General features: G+C 33.3%; 1 protein-coding gene across 5 annotated transcripts in view; it reads right to left on the bottom strand.

Annotated features, from left to right (window-relative positions):
- Positions 1-20612, bottom strand: part of LOC150084794 (uncharacterized) — a 496975-nt gene that overhangs the window by 261499 nt on the left and 214864 nt on the right. For all 5 annotated transcript variants that reach the window (XM_090376602.1, XM_090376604.1, XM_090376605.1 and 2 more), the window contains exons 4-5: positions 20085-20401; positions 3753-3920 (exon numbers count right to left, since the gene is read on the bottom strand). In XM_090376602.1, coding sequence (XP_090232728.1) covers positions 3753-3920; positions 20085-20401 — 485 coding nt within the window. The remainder of the gene's footprint in view (positions 1-3752; positions 3921-20084; positions 20402-20612) is intronic.

The following is a 20612-nucleotide window of genomic DNA, read 5'->3' as shown; positions in this document are numbered from 1 at the left end:
ATTAAGCATTTTAAAATGAAGAGCACTTCATGGAATTGACTATAGGATCAGGAAAAAAAGAGAATTAGAAGCAGGAGAGGTTATAAGTAGGAATGTTATAACAGGAGTATATGCAGTTTGCTATGACAATGCTTCAATTATAACACAATTGGCAATGCAGATCAAAGGTCAGAATCACACTATAAAAATACACAATTCAGAAAAATTCATATTGTTATTCAAATGAACATTTTTATTCTATATCATTATTAAAAAAAAAAAAAAAAAATTGGCTTACTTTTTCCCACAGTGCACTAAGTGATCTTTTCCACTGAGTATCTAGTGCATTCGTTTTATTTATTTAAAAATCATTTATTACGATTTTTCACTTAGTTAATTAGAAGAGTTTGTTATTACTTTCTTTTATAAGTAGTGACTGAACTCATAGCTGTAGTTAAACTACAGGTATAGGACTCTCAAATAACCATATTTTTGATTCTCTAACAACAACAAATTCTCATGTAAGTCAAATAAACAAGAGTTTAATGCACTATATTTCAATGCATGTAATCTCTTATATAACAAGCAGAAGTGGCCACACTATGCCAGCAATCACACTGCAAAATATTTCAAATGGTGTGTGCAGTATTTCATGCAGTAATTGCAAAGTGTTTTAAATGTTGTGTGTTTCAAGAATTACAACCAGTAAATTACTGGTAAGTGCAATGCATTAATCCTCTAAATTAATTTTATAAAACCTTAAAACTTGTTTAGGCCCAGCAATATCAAATGTGATCTTGCATTAAGATGTAGAGATGAATTTGTAACATGGTGTGTTATCATGTGGGAAGATGTAAGTGGAATACACACTGTACTAACATCACATTGACAAAAATTACAAAATACAAATCTATTTCCTGTAATGTACTTTAAAACACAAGTGAACAAATATACTGGTATATACATCCTGAAGCTCTTGAAAATAATGTTCCCTGTTTCAGTCACTCAACATTACTGTTTGTTTTTGAAATAATGAAAAGCAACTATAAGCTTGAAATTCACAAGGACAAATATCAAGTTCAAATAAACTAAATTAGAGTACACAATTTCTTCACATAATCTAACTATTTATTCACAGTGCAGGAAATCACAAGCTAATACAAGTTTGGAGAACAATACTTACAGCAAAAGAAATAAATCACAGCTTAGATGCACACGTTTGTTTGTATGTAGGCTTTACGGTGCAAGGGCAGCAAAGGCCATAATGTGCCTAACTATGGTGATGTTAAATACACAGAGATGCAACACATCTTAGTAAAAGAGGACCAATGTTCTTCCATAGGATTTTTCTACAAGAAGCTAAATAACTGCTACATCAGATCTATGCTGGACAGATTCTGGTACTAGACCACCTTCAGCATCCCCCCCTCACCCAACACACAAACATTCCAATGACTGGCAAGACCTAAAAAAAAAAGGGGGGGCACTAGAGTTTGGAAAGGTCGAAAGAAGTTTAAGAGAAAGCAGTTGAATTTTTTCACACTGATTTTTTGGTGGCATTATTAGGGGTGTACTCAGTCGGTTTAATTGGAGTGGGGGGAAACAGGTAGAAGGATGGGGATGATAGAATAGGCATCCCCAAAGAACTCAGTGGGGACGAGCCCCACCAGGCAAAGTATGGGGGAAGCAGGGAGGGGGAAGGAGACAAAGACTCATCTTCTCTCCCCCCACCTGGGGATGGGGTTTTAAAGGGAACCGGATTAGAGTACCAAATTGCATGTTGGCAGCAAAACTGCAGTATGTCTTCATCGGTGATGGTTGTCAGGTCCATGTCTTGTTGAATCCAGTGGGAATGTCAAACTGCCCATCCCGTTCTTGCTGTGGGATATGTTAGCTGGCAGTGTGGAACCCACTGCCAGCTAACATATCCCACTTTTTTTTCAATAGGTTATAATAATTTTTTTTCTCTGCTAGTTTTTATATATATATATATATATATTTTTTTTTTTTTTCCATTCACTCATTCACCTCTTTCTCACACACCAAGGGGGGATGCAATAGTGTGTAATGTAATTTAAATACTGATGCTTAATAATTAAGCTAAATAAGAAAGAATATAAAAGATTAAAACTAGGGTTAGTGTGTGAACTTAACTTTAACATTTATGGTTTGTGTTCTTTTTCTCACACACTTACACTCTCATTCATTCTTCTGGCTTTCGTTTCATTTGTTCGACTCTTGCTTTCTGCACTGCACCTCTGGCCACCTCAACTTACTATTATTCTTCAGTTGCGGTGCAGGTTTTTTGTAGGCCAGGGGAGAATGCAGTCATAGTGTTGTTAGTAAATGTTTGTTAGTATATAGAAAGCAGTGTAAGTTATTATTAACTTTGTATTCTTTCAGCCAATTACAATTGTTCTTCCACTTATTCCCATTCACCATAACACTCATTCACTCTCTTTCCCTTGTTCCGGGTCCGTCTTTCTTTCACCAAAACTGACATTTATTCCTTTTTACCATAATTCCTAATTCACTCTTTCACTCAGTGACCAGCCTATTCATTCAGTCTTTCATTCTACTTGCATCCCCTTGCTACCAGCTTACTGATATTTTTAAGCTAATCTGCTTCTCTGGCTGCCTGTACATCTCCCTCCCCCCACATGGTTACTTATTTGTTGTGGGACCCCAGGTTCCTACACATGGCAGGGTAATCATAGGGGGTACCCAGGTAAATCTGGTTTTGTCATGTCTGGGAGCAGAATACTGCTGTCCTGACAGTTATTAGGTCATCGTCTGGGAGACGTGGGCAATTTTAACTATTGATTATTATTTAATTTCCAGGGGGCTGAATTGCCATTCTTTGGATAGTTCTGCACATTTCAAATGCTTTCTGTGTAAAGGCTTTATAATTTTCCTCTTCTATAATGAATAGATGTTCTTCTCCCCTTGGAAGGAGGCCAATCTGTGCTATTTGCTGTGTTCTGGGAATGTCATAAATTATACATTCATATAGAGTGTGTGCCCAGTCTTCAATCTCGCCACAGGTGCAATCTGAGTCATCAGGGATCAGCAATTTGGGATACAGTATATGGTATAGTCTAGGGCTAAAGCCTCAGGTTACATAAATAGTTTAATGTACAAGTTAGTACATTTGCATCATTTCTGTACACAGCCAACTATATAAGTAGTTATAAATTGGCATCATCAATTTATAACTACTTATGTAGTTGGCTATGTACAGAAACGATGCAAATGCACTAACTTGTACATTAGTTAAACTATTTACATAACCTGAGGCTTTAGCCCTAAACTATACCGTAATCTAAATTACTCCACACCATCAGGCATCTCTCATATTGTGGATTTATACTTCGCAACTGGGTTGTCATCATTGCAACACCAGGGTACCTGCCCACCCACTGATGAGGAGCCAAGAAGCTCCAAATGGTGCTGTATGGGTGATGGTCACCTGAGAATAAGTAACAATAGTCTTCTCCTATGGTGAAGCGTTACTTATTCGAGGTAGTGCAATACCACGGCAACTCATTGTGAAGGTATTGACAATATGAGATATACTTAATGATGTTCAATTTATAACTACTTATGTAGTTATAAATTGAACAGAAATGATGGAAATATGTACAGAAATGATGGAAATGCACTAACATGTACATTAGGATACAATATACTTAACTTAAACATGTTATTATTAACATTTAAGTTAACACCTTATGTGTATATATTTAACATGAATAAATTTCGCAATCACATACCTTAATGATATCATCTTTACTCATACCATTCTCAGCTTCTGCTGCTCTTGACTGTAACCTGTGGAGCCAATCATGCAGCAAATTAAACTGCTGAATAAATTCTGTAAATGACCAATTGTACATAGGAGAAATCTCTTCGTCATCCCACGACAATTCACCACTGGCTTCCTAATTTAAATGTAAGGAAAAATTTTAGAAATTATCTGATGTTTAGTTAACATTACATTTTCTCAAGAAATAGATTAATTTGATTATTTAAAAACTTGATAGTGATAACAAGAGGAATCAATGCAGTATTGTAACAACTTTCCAATTTTTAATTACAGTATAATCTTCTCAAAAATTACTGCTTAAGTATTCTCCTTCAAAATCATAAAAACATAATAACTTCAATACAGACTTCTGTAATGGAATAATAGAAGTATACTCAATGAAAACATTATACACTAAATTCTAGGACTCATTCAGTAATAATATAGCTAGATCTTTTCCTTAACACAAAAAGCAAGAGGTTAGTTCATTACAGAAAACCAAACTCAAGTTGCAGACACCATTATATTGTTCTATGGCTGGTAACACATTACAGTAAAACTTCATAAATCTGGCACTTCACTGAGTGTTGCACTGTGGCAGCCGAAAATTATATAGACCATAAAAATTTTGCCATAGCAGCATGTTTCTCTATGTAAATCAAAGTCATCCATTAATAATCAAGCTCTGTGAAGAATGCAATGCCATACTGAAATCATTTGACAACTTCATTGAGCACACGTCTAAATCAAGACCTCAACATATTATATCACTCATCTCAGGAAACCTTCCTGAAATGTTATGACCAAATCAAAGTTCCCACATTTCTAATATAATTTTCAATTGCCACTATGAAATTTTTTTTCCCCCAAAAATCTTAGTACAGCCACTTCCTGACTTACGTAAGGGTTGCATTCCGCAGAACTCGACATAAGTAGAATTTTACGTAAGTCAGAATTTCCCTAAATGCTTATGCCTATACTCACAAATATGTGCGCTGAATTTGATTGAAGCAAAAAAAGGAATGTTCGACTAACATGTAAATAGAATTATTTATTCAATTTTTTATCTCACACACAAGAGAAATTACAAAAAGAGAGAGGAGACAGGCATAATGTCAGCAAGTTTTACCTTTGGGGCATCATTGCAAGAATTAACTCTTCAGCTGATAAGCACGCCACTGCAGAAGTTAGCCTGTGGAGATTTAGAAGGGGTTTTTTCCAACACATCACAAAATTTCTCTGCAGCTGCAGAATCGGCACTGGCGACTTCACTGCATACTTTAATGTTTTGGAAACCAGTGCGATGCTTGAACATATTAAACCACCCATTGCTTGCCATGATCTTGGCTTGAGGTTCACCGTACTTATCCTTAACATCTTCATAAATACTTCTTGCTTTTGCTTGAATGGCCACTGGACTCAGGATTCTGAATCTGATTTTCCATCCATATCATTAATAGCTTTTCCATCTTTGATATAGCACCTGAAAGTTGTTTTGTGATCACTGATGATCTTAAAAGTGTTGATCCTTTAATAAGTTCTTTTACACATGCACTGTCCTTTAAAATAGTATTCTCTGTTGAAGCAACGAGACCTAATTACAGTGGAATAGATGACAAAATTTTGTCCTGGTTCGTACTTCTTAACCATCTTCATTTCTAAATCAATTTTGTTTCGTTTTCTAGCCCTGCAAGCACTTACACTTTCCATTGGTTGTTTTCCCTCCACCATTGTAATAAGTAAATAGGAATGAAAATTTATTTATGTTTTTTATATGATTGAAGATTTCAGTGAAGGGGAACACATTTCACCATAATAACGTAACATAAAAACCTACAGAATTTCTGTTATCGGTACTATCGCAAATGCAGTAAGATCGAGTTTACTAGCCGTTTTTGATAGACTTCACTAACAGAAAAGCCCGATAAATCAGAAAGTGCAAATTGTTTTTATTGTTTTATGGTCGTGACTTCCAGAAACAGGTGCCTCCATAGCCAGATGGGCAGGAGCAGGAGTAGGAGTGCGTAGCACACGCTTCTTGATTAGACCGGAGTTCGAGCCCATGCCCGCCAAATACGGAGGATGCAGAAAGGTCGGGGAATGACCACCGCATATCCCCGGAGCAAAATGGCCTTAGTTGCTAATGCTCCTAAAAACCAAAATAACAACAATCTCCAGAAATGTGTTTTAGAAAAATATCACAAAGGCATTCAAAATTGATTCTTATAACATAACATATAATAATGATGAAAGTGCAGTGCAATTTCCATTATAAAAATGACCTTTTAGAGAGATAAATAGCCTAGTTATATAGCAAAAATTTCAACTTCCGAAGTCTTGGAATGAATTACCAAAAAAAAAAAAAAAAAACTCATTGTGTTATTGGGTTCAACATCGCGATGTTTTCACAATATTCCATTTATTCCTACAGGATGCAAAATACGTGTCCATGATTTTTTTAAGTTTGCACCATCCAGCAAAAACTTACGTAAAGTCGAATTTCGGTAAGTCGAGCATTATGTAAGCCGTGGAGGGCCTGTATTGCATATGTATATGAATATATACTGATGCCTTGTGGCTACTATACATAGTAAATATATACTGATATTACAGCTTTACAGCTGTTATCAGTCAACTATCAAAGCACTCTGTAGCAACCATAAGGGTTTGAGATTCTTCACAACTATTGTGAAACAGTAGTTCAGCTTTGCTGACTGATATTTTTAATAGTTTATTTGTTGCTTGGGAAGCTTTTTTGAGATGAGTAATATGATATAATTATCACAGCAGCAATATTGGACTGCTGCTCATTGGAACAATACCTGATCTAAGTCACACTAATCCAAATTGCAGCTCACATATCACCCATTATTTCACAATGTGTAGCCTACAACCATGTGGGCAGCAATAAGTGCTTATGCATCCCCTGAATTTAAAAACACTGATTACAAAAAATTAAATTCTATTTCAGAAAATGCATTATTAGTAGGTGGCGGCCATACCTGCAGCCCATGAATTGTGAGAATACATATAGCTTGCAACCTTCAGCATTTAATTTCTTTTGACCCTAGCCAAAAAAAGGTATGCCTCTGGGATAAGTCCTGGTGTTACCAGATTTAGGTGCTCTGCCATACTTCTACTGTTTGTTGTTTTTGTTGTTTGGTTTTTAGGAGCATTAGCAACTAAGGCCATATTGCTCCGGGATATGCGGTGGTCATTCCCTGACCTTTCCTCATCCTCCATATTTGGTGGCGACGGGCTCGAACCCCGGTCTAATCAAGAAGCGTGTGCTATGCACTGCTGCTCCTTCCCACCTGGCTACGGAGGCGCCATACTTCTACTAGCATGTTCTGAGATGTATATAATTAAAAGCTAACAAATTAAATCTGGACTTATGATACAAAGTAAGAATTTGTTTTTTATTTTTTTCAAAAATTAACTTTTTGAAAAAAATAAAAATTCAGTTTTTCTGGTACCATACAGAAATACTTCCAGAATGAGCAGAAATTTAAAAATTAAACAGATAAATAATACATCATCACAAATAACATAATGTATTATTTGCATGAATATTTGTTTCAACACTGCAGTGGCAGCTTCTACCAAGGTTAGAGGTTTGTGCAACCACCAATTTTTTTTAAACAAATAAAGTTGGCATATAATTATAAACTATTTTAATTACTCCGTACTCAAAATCACCTATAAAGCAGAATGAGTTCATATGAACTTGTTCTAAGAGCGAAGTAGATAACTACTGACTTCAGTGGTAAGGATTAAGAGTACGATCCAGGGATATTTAGATAGATATGGCATTCTGAATAACACACAACATGGTTTTGTTAAGGGAAAATCACGTTTAACTAACTTAGTAAGCTATTTTGACACAGTTACTCATGAGCTGGATATAGGGAACAATTTCGACATAAGTGTATTTAGATTTCAGCAAAGCATTTGATTCAGTCCCTCATTTTTTTTTTTTTTAATTGTAAGAGGTCACTGTACAAGCTTTAAAAGTTTGGGATTACTGGAAAAATTCTAAGATGGATTGCTGGGTGGCTGAAAGGCAGAAAACAAAGGGTTGTGATTAATGGATATTCTTCAGACTGGTGTAAAGCCAGAAGTGGGGTCCCCAGGGATCAGTTCTTGGACCACTGTTTCTGATTTTCATAAACAGCATCAACAATGGGATAGACAGCTTTGATGTCAAAATTTGCAGACTATGTAGAGGTTGGTAGAGTAGCTAATGATCAGTACCAAGTAGCACTCCTTCAGGATGACAGGAACAGGCTGAAAGAATGGTCAGAAATGTGGCAGCTATGTTTTAATACAGCAAAATGCAAGGTCTTATACTTGGGGAATAGCAGTTGGAATACACTTGGTGGAGCTGAATTAAAAACAGTAGAGGAAAAAATGGTTCTGGAAGTTATAAAATGGGCAGATACGAAGTTCTCTGAGCAATGCAAACAGGCAGCCAGGAAAACCCATGGTGTTCTATCAATGATTTATCTAACATGCAGCAAATTTATCCAACATGCAGACTATGACCACCATATCTCTAGGAAAAACTCAAATATGTTTTTGGCTGATGCTGCATAAGCTTGCTTTCTTGCATCAAATGCCTCTACTAATGCTAATGCTAATGTGGGCTACAGGGCTTGGCAATCAGGTACCTCAGAGGTGACCTGACTGAGGTTTATACGGTTCTGAGTAAGTTTAGTAAAATAAATGAAGGTGGAATTTTCACTGTTATAGAGAATTCCAGAACTCATGGGCATAAATTCAAAATAGCATGGGAAGAGGTTTAGACTAGATTGTAGGTAGTTTTCTTTTAGCCAGCAAGTCATTGATCGCTGTAACAGGTTGCCTTCACAGGTGGTTGAGGCTGATAGTCTGAATAAATTCAAAGGTCAACTGGATAGTTAACTATGTGAGGAGGGAAGCAAAATACAAATTTTGCTTCCCTCGGGTCTGAGGAGCATGCAGGCCAGGAAATGGGTCCTGCACAACTGATCCATTTTACAGTATATCACTCATCCAAAAAGTTTCTAGCAACACTGCTAAAATGTGGCACAGAACACTATCTTGCATAAACCACATGCAATGAATAACATCAAATATAGCTTCTTCCAACAACTCATTTAAAATTTCTCCTAAAAAATTGCAGTAGGATGCTCCTGTTAATCACTCAGGCTGAACAATAGGCCTGATTAAATTGTCGCCAATTATTCCTGCCCATACACTCATGCTAAATTTCTGCTGGTGTCTAGTTTGAACAGTGACATGGGGATTTTCTTCAGCCCATTGATGAGCATTGTGAAAAATGACTACACCATCCCTAGTAAATCCAGCTTCATCAGTAAATAACACAGCACATAGGAAATGCTGATCATGAGCACACATCTGCAGAAGCCAAGTACAAAAAGCTTATCACGGCGGGAAGTCAACATCAGTAAGTCCTTGTACTCTCTGAAAATGATATGGATAAAGCTGTTGGTTCCATAAAATTCTCCACACAGCCATAGGTCCCACGTTCTCTACTGCTGCTATCCTTTTGGTGCTGTCATCATAATTTTCTTCGACGTGATTGACTGAGGATCTGTTCTTCTAAAACAACAGTTCTGGTGCTGATGAGTCTGTCACCATCTGAAACTTGTTTTCTAAATGAACCAGTTTCTGTAAGGCACATGTATTCTCTGAAAGGTTTTATTATTTGGCAGATGATGATTAGGGAAGTTTGCATACACATTTTGCCTTGCCTGCATTGCACATGGCAAATCCATACATGAGACACATATCTTCCATCTCTCAATTTGAATAAGCCTCCATTATCATAAAAAATGCACAGTATCAAAATGTTTATAAGCTCCAAATGTAGTTCCCTTGTCATAACTAACTGAAATCACTCAAAGAACACTACGGGATTTATTTTTTTACGTAACTACAGCAAGGACCTCTATGAGATATCAAGCATTGTTTGTAAGCAATTGAATCAGCTATGCTAATTCAGTTTATGGAAAGAATTGATGGAACACAAAAAAAGTAGTAACTCAGAAACAAGGCAAAATCTGACCTACGTTTACATGAACTTTTTTTTATTATTATTGTTTTTAGGTCCTAAGTCAATCCCTGAAGTAGGACCCATATGTTATCATGCACCCTATATATATATATATATATATATATATATATATATATATATATATATAAGATAAAATATAAAAAAAAAAATGCAATGTTAAATACGTAGGCCAAACCACAAATTCTCTTAATATTAGAATCAATGGGCACAGATCCAAAAGTAAAAATCTTTTACTTGATAACATTTTAGATACTGAAATAGAACTTTTCCATTTTCACCACCATGGCTTCAACAACGTTAAAATTAAAATACTTGCCATTATCAATGACAACGTTCTTCGTGATTATTATGAGAATCTATTTATGTGCACTTATAAATCTTTATATCCCTACGGCCTAAACAATAGATTTTTTAACAAAACTCTTTTAAGCAATGGTTGTTTAAACACCAGCCACTGCATTTACAATTTATTCCATCTTAGTCATTTCTTCAATAACAATAAGCGTAGATACAAACGTGGAAATAAATCAAATCGTCATCATAGGCATATTCGGCACAATTTTCGTAATATTATTAGCTCCTGGGACAATACCATTCTTGACGTACACAACATTTCTCTTTTTCTCTTTAATATTAAAAACTCTATACTAAAAGCCTTAACTTTATTTATTAGCAATTTTAAATGTAAAAATATTCAACTTAAGCATATTATTTTAGACATCTCTCTCTTTAGACTAGGTCGCATTACTACATACAGTAATGAATACTGTACTATTAAATTTACTCATAGTTGGTTCGATAAAATTCCTTGGCATTATTTACTTAATAATCATAATAATTTTCTCCCATTTTATAATAATTTAAAGTTCAAGATCCATCACTGCTTCAACTATGAATCTCCTATTGGACTTAAAATTTGTAATTATAAAACTCTAGCTACTAATTTAGGCAACTTACAAGCTTTAGATCTTCCATGTCACTGTGATGATCCCATATATGCTCCTTACGTTGATCAATATCATAAACATATTATTACTGGTAACCTGGACATTATTAACAACATTCCACTAAAGTCCGCTATGGAAAAAGGTTTTAAATTCAGACCAGTCCATAAGGCCAACCTCAATAATATATATAAAGATATTTATCTGAATATCTTGAATTTTTGCAACAAGTTAGCATATAAATATACAATACCACACGAAGCTTTCTATAATTGGATAAATGTCACATTTCAAGACATTAAAAAAATTATTTCTAAAACTTACTACCTTTATAATAATTCGCATACCAAGTATTTTAACCTGAAAAAAGCCATCTCAGATTTACAACAAAAATTTATCATCACTCCGGTAGATAAGGCTTCTAATAACTTTGCTATCTTCTGCAAGCAATTTTATTACACCACCCTCAAAAAGGAAGTAGAAAGTAGTTCCACCTTTTCACGCTGTAATCTCGGCATTAATACCATCATCAAAAAAATTATAGCTTTGCATAAAAAATTGCATACCAAAATTCGCAATTCTACTTTGCCTTTCTTGTATATGATAGCCAAATTCCATAAACATCCAGTTGGCTTCAGATTCATCACTAGTGCCAAAAAAAGTGGCTGTTATCATCCAGGTAAACAATTTTTCAAATTGTTAACTACTATCCTTATTAATATCCCTACCACTTGGATCATTAACAACAACCACAGTATTATTAAAATTTTTAATTCCAATGCATATTCCAGCATATTTAGTATTGAAACATATGACTTCACCAACTTATTTACCTCCTTACCGCATCACCTAATTGTTAATGTACTTCATCAATTGTTCCTCAAATACAAAAACGTTATATCAACAGATGAGGTTACTTGGAATAACTACATCAACCTCTGTATCCTAAACAATTACATCCACAATGGTAAATATGCTTATAAACAATCCATAGGAGTTCCCATGGGTTCACAAATTTCTAGCATAGTATCTAATCTATTTCTCCATTATTACGAACATCTATTTATTGATAACAACCCGAACCTTAATTTTTATGCATTCCGCTATGTTGATGACATTCTTATTCTCAACATTCATTTTGAAAATATTGCTAAATCCATATATCCAACTGAACTCACTCTCAATAAAGAAAACTTTGGCAACCAGCATGCAAATTTTTTGGATTTAAGTATTACTTTAAATAGTCCTCCTCTTCGTCATAATTTGGAACTATTTGACAAAAGAAGCGAATTTAATTTTAATATTATCTATTTAACAAATTGGAACTCAAATATTTCGATTAAGGTTCATAAAAATATAATCTACACACAAATTATCCGTTTAGCTAATATTAGTAGCAATCAATCACTTTTCGCTGGTGCTTTGAATGATCTCTATACCAAACTTCGCAATAATGACATTCCTATTAATTTCTTAAATTTTATTATAAAAAATCTCTCTGATTTCATTAAAGAAAAATTCGGTTTCACCATGTTCCACCTTGATTAGGGTTAATTCGATACTTGTATAGTTGTATAGTTGTACATTTGAATGGTGGTATTTCCACCACTTGGAAAGTGATCACACATAATGACTTCTATTATAACTTCTATTAGAACGATGTTCGTGTTCTTTCACTTCCTAAGTTTTCTTTTCATTTTCGTAATTTAATATCAATAATTACTTATGTCCAATCTTATTTTCTCTATTTTATTTTGACCACAGAGGGCTCCCATAGTTCTTCTCTTCTGAGCAACTCCACCATCGTTGTCATAGTTTTCCCTCTGTTTGCATTCCATTCTTATTAATCATATTCGCGTAATTGTACCTTATTAATCATGATCGCATATTTTATTGTCATTTCTTAATTATATTTCACTCAACTTGTTTCTGCCAACTATCATAGGTATTTAATTTTCTTCCTTTTCATATTTTTTATTTTATTTTATTTCGTAAAATATACAATACAAGCTAGCGGTATTAATTTCCACTTCTACTAACACTCTCACAGCCAAGGCCCTCTCTATGAGGTTGGGTACCTACATCCCCAGCTTGCCTAGTATCCTTTAAACTCTTTTCCTTCGCTTTACTTCTTTCTACTTTCTACTCTTCGTCTTTCCGTCCGTTGAACTATTAGTGTAATACGAGGGTGATTCGGACATTCTCACTTTCCTCATTCTCACTATCTTCGCCTCTGTATTTTTAACTTCTTTTCCCTCCCCTACCTTGCATTGCTTCCTTTTTCTATACCGCTACCTTGTTATTTATTTTTTTATTTATTACATACTATCGACTCAATTTATTTCCATATACACTGCGTTACGTAATTTTTTAATTTTTTAATCTAAATACATTGCGTTTGCGTTACTCAATTTTCTTAATTTTTAATCTAAATACACTGCGGTTACACTACGTTACTTAATTTATTAATCTAAATACACTGCATTTGCGGTTACACTACGTTACTTAATTTATTAATCTAAATACACTGCGTTGGGGCTACCTCACTCATGTTTATGGAGATATATAAAAAATTTCTTATTTTTTATTTTTTTATTTCCTTTTCATTTCTTCAGCTTCTCCATCAGCATGAGTTTGCATAGAAACACAGTGTTTGGTACATGATCAGGTGTAGCCCCCTGATGAAATACCTGATCTATGTACCAATTTTTAATTTTTAATTTTTATTTTATAATTTTTATCTCTATCACCCTCCCTCTTTTTCTTTCAGCTTTTGTACATATAATTGGCCTGTTAATTCGGCATTAATTCGGATTTAATTCTACTTAATAATTATTATTATTTTTTATTTTATTTTATTTTATTTATTTATTTATTTTTTTTTTTTTTTTTTTTTTATAGGATCTTAACATTCTTTTTCTCTTTTTTTCTTCAACTAGGTTCGGCATTTTGTGTTTAATAACTTCTCCATCTATTTTTATTTTATTTTTTTATTTTTTTTTTTTTTTATATTTTATCTTATTTATATACATGTATCCTGTTTTGCTGCTTTGCGCATTCAGGTGCACGTACTGTTTTTTCCTTGTTTTTCCTTATTTTTCCTGTTTTTCCACATCTTTGTTTTCATATTCCACGTATTTCATTTAATTTTAGCTATCTGCAGCTTTGCGCGTGGCTACTTTTAAATACAACCCCCACTCCTTACTTTTAAATGCAACCCCCACTCCTTCCCTTTAGATGGATTCGTTGCTAACACAATTTGCCCTATTTAATTTTTACCCCACTTGTCATGCACTACGTCTCTTTAAACAATACGGCGAGTCAGCACTGTGTTGCCCCTAGTTCAGCTAGAAAACGTGTTGCGCTACATCCCACTCCTGAGGATGTAGTGTTAAATATTAAACAGGAGAATCGTTCCCCTAACCCTAACCAACCTGAGTACATTACACATATTTTAAACCAAAATTTATTTTTTCAAAAATGTTTAGATAAACGATGTCTCACTTGTCCCATGATGGATAACTCCGAATCCAAATCTAACTCTATTTATCCTCCTTTTTGTAAAACTAAAAATGTCATATATTTGCTCACATGCAATATTTGCAATGTTAAATACGTAGGCCAAACCACAAATTCTCTTAATATTAGAATCAATGGGCACAGATCCAAAAGTAAAAATCTTTTACTTGATAACATTTTAGATACTGAAATAGAACTTTTCCATTTTCACCACCATGGCTTCAACAACGTTAAAATTAAAATACTTGCCATTATCAATGACAACGTTCTTCGTGATTATTATGAGAATCTATTTATGTGCACTTATAAATCTTTATATCCCTACGGCCTAAACAATAGATTTTTTAACAAAACTCTTTTAAGCAATGGTTGTTTAAACACCAGCCACTGCATTTACAATTTATTCCATCTTAGTCATTTCTTCAATAACAATAAGCGTAGATACAAACGTGGAAATAAATCAAATCGTCATCATAGGCATATTCGGCACAATTTTCGTAATATTATTAGCTCCTGGGACAATACCATTCTTGACGTACACAACATTTCTCTTTTTCTCTTTAATATTAAAAACTCTATACTAAAAGCCTTAACTTTATTTATTAGCAATTTTAAATGTAAAAATATTCAACTTAAGCATATTATTTTAGACATCTCTCTCTTTAGACTAGGTCGCATTACTACATACAGTAATGAATACTGTACTATTAAATTTACTCATAGTTGGTTCGATAAAATTCCTTGGCATTATTTACTTAATAATCATAATAATTTTCTCCCATTTTATAATAATTTAAAGTTCAAGATCCATCACTGCTTCAACTATGAATCTCCTATTGGACTTAAAATTTGTAATTATAAAACTCTAGCTACTAATTTAGGCAACTTACAAGCTTTAGATCTTCCATGTCACTGTGATGATCCCATATATGCTCCTTACGTTGATCAATATCATAAACATATTATTACTGGTAACCTGGACATTATTAACAACATTCCACTAAAGTCCGCTATGGAAAAAGGTTTTAAATTCAGACCAGTCCATAAGGCCAACCTCAATAATATATATAAAGATATTTATCTGAATATCTTGAATTTTTGCAACAAGTTAGCATATAAATATACAATACCACACGAAGCTTTCTATAATTGGATAAATGTCACATTTCAAGACATTAAAAAAATTATTTCTAAAACTTACTACCTTTATAATTATTCGCATACCAAGTATTTTAACCTGAAAAAAGCCATCTCAGATTTACAACAAAAATTTATCATCACTCCGGTAGATAAGGCTTCTAATAACTTTGCTATCTTCTGCAAGCAATTTTATTACACCACCCTCAAAAAGGAAGTAGAAAGTAGTTCCACCTTTTCACGCTGTAATCTCGGCATTAATACCATCATCAAAAAAATTATAGCTTTGCATAAAAAATTGCATACCAAAATTCGCAATTCTACTTTGCCTTTCTTGTATATGATAGCCAAATTCCATAAACATCCAGTTGGCTTCAGATTCATCACTAGTGCCAAAAAAAGTGGCTGTTATCATCCAGGTAAACAATTTTTCAAATTGTTAACTACTATCCTTATTAATATCCCTACCACTTGGATCATTAACAACAACCACAGTATTATTAAAATTTTTAATTCCAATGCATATTCCAGCATATTTAGTATTGAAACATATGACTTCACCAACTTATTTACCTCCTTACCGCATCACCTAATTGTTAATGTACTTCATCAATTGTTCCTCAAATACAAAAACGTTATATCAACAGATGAGGTTACTTGGAATAACTACATCAACCTCTGTATCCTAAACAATTACATCCACGATGGTAAATATGCTTATAAACAATCCATAGGAGTTCCCATGGGTTCACAAATTTCTAGCATAGTATCTAATCTATTTCTCCATTATTACGAACATCTATTTATTGATAACAACCCGAACCTTAATTTTTATGCATTCCGCTATGTTGATGACATTCTTATTCTCAACATTCATTTTGAAAATATTGCTAAATCCATATATCCAACTGAACTCACTCTCAATAAAGAAAACTTTGGCAACCAGCATGCAAATTTTTTGGATTTAAGTATTACTTTAAATAGTCCTCCTCTTCGTCATAATTTGGAACTATTTGACAAAAGAAGCGAATTTAATTTTAATATTATCTATTTAACAAATTGGAACTCAAATATTTCGATTAAGGTTCATAAAAATATAATCTACACACAAATTATCCGTTTAGCTAATATTAGTAGCAATCAATCACTTTTCGCTGGTGCTTTGAATGATCTCTATACCAAACTTCGCAATAATGACATTCCTATTAATTTCTTAAATTTTATTATAAAAAATCTCTCTGATTTCATTAAAGAAAAATTCGGTTTCACCATGTTCCACCTTGATTAGGGTTAATTCGATACTTGTATAGTTGTATAGTTGTACATTTGAATGGTGGTATTTCCACCACTTGGAAAGTGATCACACATAATGACTTCTATTATAACTTCTATTAGAACGATGTTCGTGTTCTTTCACTTCCTAAGTTTTCTTTTCATTTTCGTAATTTAATATCAATAATTACTTATGTCCAATCTTATTTTCTCTATTTTATTTTGACCACAGAGGGCTCCCATAGTTCTTCTCTTCTGAGCAACTCCACCATCGTTGTCATAGTTTTCCCTCTGTTTGCATTCCATTCTTATTAATCATATTCGCGTAATTGTACCTTATTAATCATGATCGCATATTTTATTGTCATTTCTTAATTATATTTCACTCAACTTGTTTCTGCCAACTATCATAGGTATTTAATTTTCTTCCTTTTCATATTTTTTATTTTATTTTATTTCGTAAAATATACAATACAAGCTAGCGGTATTAATTTCCACTTCTACTAACACTCTCACAGCCAAGGCCCTCTCTATGAGGTTGGGTACCTACATCCCCAGCTTGCCTAGTATCCTTTAAACTCTTTTCCTTCGCTTTACTTCTTTCTACTTTCTACTCTTCGTCTTTCCGTCCGTTGAACTATTAGTGTAATACGAGGGTGATTCGGACATTCTCACTTTCCTCATTCTCACTATCTTCGCCTCTGTATTTTTAACTTCTTTTCCCTCCCCTACCTTGCATTGCTTCCTTTTTCTATACCGCTACCTTGTTATTTATTTTTTTATTTATTACATACTATCGACTCAATTTATTTCCATATACACTGCGTTACGTAATTTTTTAATTTTTTAATCTAAATACATTGCGTTTGCGTTACTCAATTTTCTTAATTTTTAATCTAAATACACTGCGGTTACACTACGTTACTTAATTTATTAATCTAAATACACTGCATTTGCGGTTACACTACGTTACTTAATTTATTAATCTAAATACACTGCGTTGGGGCTACCTCACTCATGTTTATGGAGATATATAAAAAATTTCTTATTTTTTATTTTTTTATTTCCTTTTCATTTCTTCAGCTTCTCCATCAGCATGAGTTTGCATAGAAACACAGTGTTTGGTACATGATCAGGTGTAGCCCCCTGATGAAATACCTGATCTATGTACCAATTTTTAATTTTTAATTTTTATTTTATAATTTTTATCTCTATCACCCTCCCTCTTTTTCTTTCAGCTTTTGTACATATAATTGGCCTGTTAATTCGGCATTAATTCGGATTTAATTCTACTTAATAATTATTATTATTTTTTATTTTATTTTATTTTATTTATTTATTTATTTTTTTTTTTTTTTTTTTTTTATAGGATCTTAACATTCTTTTTCTCTTTTTTTCTTCAACTAGGTTCGGCATTTTGTGTTTAATAACTTCTCCATCTATTTTTATTTTATTTTTTTTTTTTTTTTATATTTTATCTTATTTATATACATGTATCCTGTTTTGCTGCTTTGCGCATTCAGGTGCACGTACTGTTTTTTCCTTGTTTTTCCTTATTTTTCCTGTTTTTCCACATCTTTGTTTTCATATTCCACATATATATATATATATATATATATATACACACAGTAAACCCCAGCTATTCACGGGGGTTATGTTCCTGAGAAATGCCGCAAATACTGAGTTATGCCTCCCATAGTAATAAAAGGGTTCTGTTCCAAAGTATGAAATATATATAAAAAAACTAGTCTAAAATTTTGTCTATGTACGTATTATACGTACCTTCATAATATAACTATGTACATAGACAGTACATGTTGAAATACAAGCATAAGGCATCGAAATGAAAATAAGAAACAATTTAATATTAAATGTAATATTTATTAGAAATTTCAAACAAATCTTTCAAACCAGCGCCTTTGCTAGCTAAAAAACTTATTCCGCCAGTGCTATCACCAGTTTCGCAAAAGTGTTGATAAAGGTGTTTTGCTTTTTCACGAATGATGAGTGAACTTAACGGAATTTTATTTTGAATTCGGTCTTCTACCCACAGATTTAAAGCCTTTTCCATTTTTTCTAATTTAACATCACGAGTTACAGAGCAAATTTTTGAAGCAATTAGCGCGTTTTCACGGACACTACAGGGGATTTTTTCTTCCGATTTCTTGATTGATCGTACCGTTGACTCATCGATTTTATAATGTTTTGCCACTGAAAAGACACTTTCATCATTAGAAATTGTCTAATAACTCAATTTTACTCATCATTTTTTACTCATAATGTCATCATTTTCTTTGATCTTTTCACAATTCCCTTGTTATTCGTAGCCATATTTTTGTAAAGGTTAGAAAGAACTTATCCACAATAAAGTCACTTTCTTTCGTTAACACACTCGAAAAAGTCTGTTTTACACTGCAAAACAGTAGATTTTTCACTTTTGTAAGCATATCGATTTATGAATGGATACATTTATAAATTTATTCAATTTATAAGCATATAAATTAAATGCAAATGACAAAACCTTCCATGATAAGCGCATAACATATACTGAACAAGGATTAGAGGAGAAACATCCGCTCTCGCGATTTTGTCACCCCTCTCCCCCAACCCACTGAGCGCTGTTTTGACCGGTAAAGATGATTTTTGCCATGCCCATGTTTTTTTATGGCGGAAAATGTTCACGGCACTTTAAAATTCACATTTGTTTAGGTTTCATTTTATATTAAATCAGCGACTGCGAATACGCGAAACCACGAATACAGATACCGCGAATAGCGGGGGTTTACTGTGTATATATATATATATAAATAAATATATTAAAAAAAATAATAATAAAAATTCAATATGTATACTTAATCCTGACTGGTGTAGCACTTCCTGGATATGAATTCCCAAAAATGATATTTTCTACCATACTTTCTTTTGGTTCTTTTGTTCATGATAGTTTTGTGTTGATTGTTTTACAGATATATACTAAAAACAATCCTTCCTTATTTTAAATTTGCAACACACATAAAGAGATATAAATTTAAATTGAGGAAGGATGGTTGCAGGAGGGATGTGCAGAAATTTGCTTTCAGCCAAAAGTTGGCTGATTGTTGAAAAAAACCTTCCATCTGGTGTTGTGGAAGGTGATAGTATTAATAAATTTAAGAAACAATTTTTAACAAACTGCTAGAGGGGATTGACAGGTGACATGAAAAGTTGCTCTCTTTTTTTGGCTGATACTATATTAAGCTTACTTTCATGCATCATTTGCCACTGCTAATACTAATTGCTCAATATTACCCTGCAATATAATATATAATTTAAAAAATATTCAAATTGCATAACATTACATTTATATTACCTTACAAGTTGCAATGAGCTCTTCATCCATTAAGTAGTTATAGTGGATCCACAAGGCATCCCAACATTCATCTTTATTAGTTGGACTGCGACGAATCATCCTTTCTCGATCTATTACAGGACTGCACTTACGAGTAGGGGTTACAGAGGCCCGTGCAATGTTTCTTTCTTCTGACTTCACCTCTCTTTCATGATGAGGTGTTCCCAGCTGGCTTAGTGATTGTAGTGAAGTCAGGGAAAGACTTGTTTTCATTTTATTTTCTGCATGCGGACTGCCCCTTAATGGAGAACTACTAATGCTGCTGTTGCTTTTGCAACCTGAGAATAATAAATTATTAAACTCATGTTTTTCTCTAATAATAATTGTTCATCATAAATTTATTAGTACAATTAAAAATTACTAAAAATGAATGAGAAATAGCTGTCAGGTTCATTATAATAAATATGCTGATTTGGTTTAATTATTACACATTCAGTTAAAATAATATCAGACCAGAATGTCTTTAAATCTGACATCTCATTACATAAA

The sequence above is a fragment of the Mastigoproctus giganteus genome, chromosome 6, assembly GCF_048544385.1.
Source record: "Mastigoproctus giganteus isolate SK-2022 chromosome 6, ASM4854438v1, whole genome shotgun sequence".
Lineage (NCBI taxonomy): Eukaryota > Metazoa > Arthropoda > Arachnida > Uropygi > Thelyphonidae > Mastigoproctus > Mastigoproctus giganteus.
Note: the sequence above shows the minus strand (reverse complement) of the source record. Positions and strands in the feature narration are given on the sequence as shown.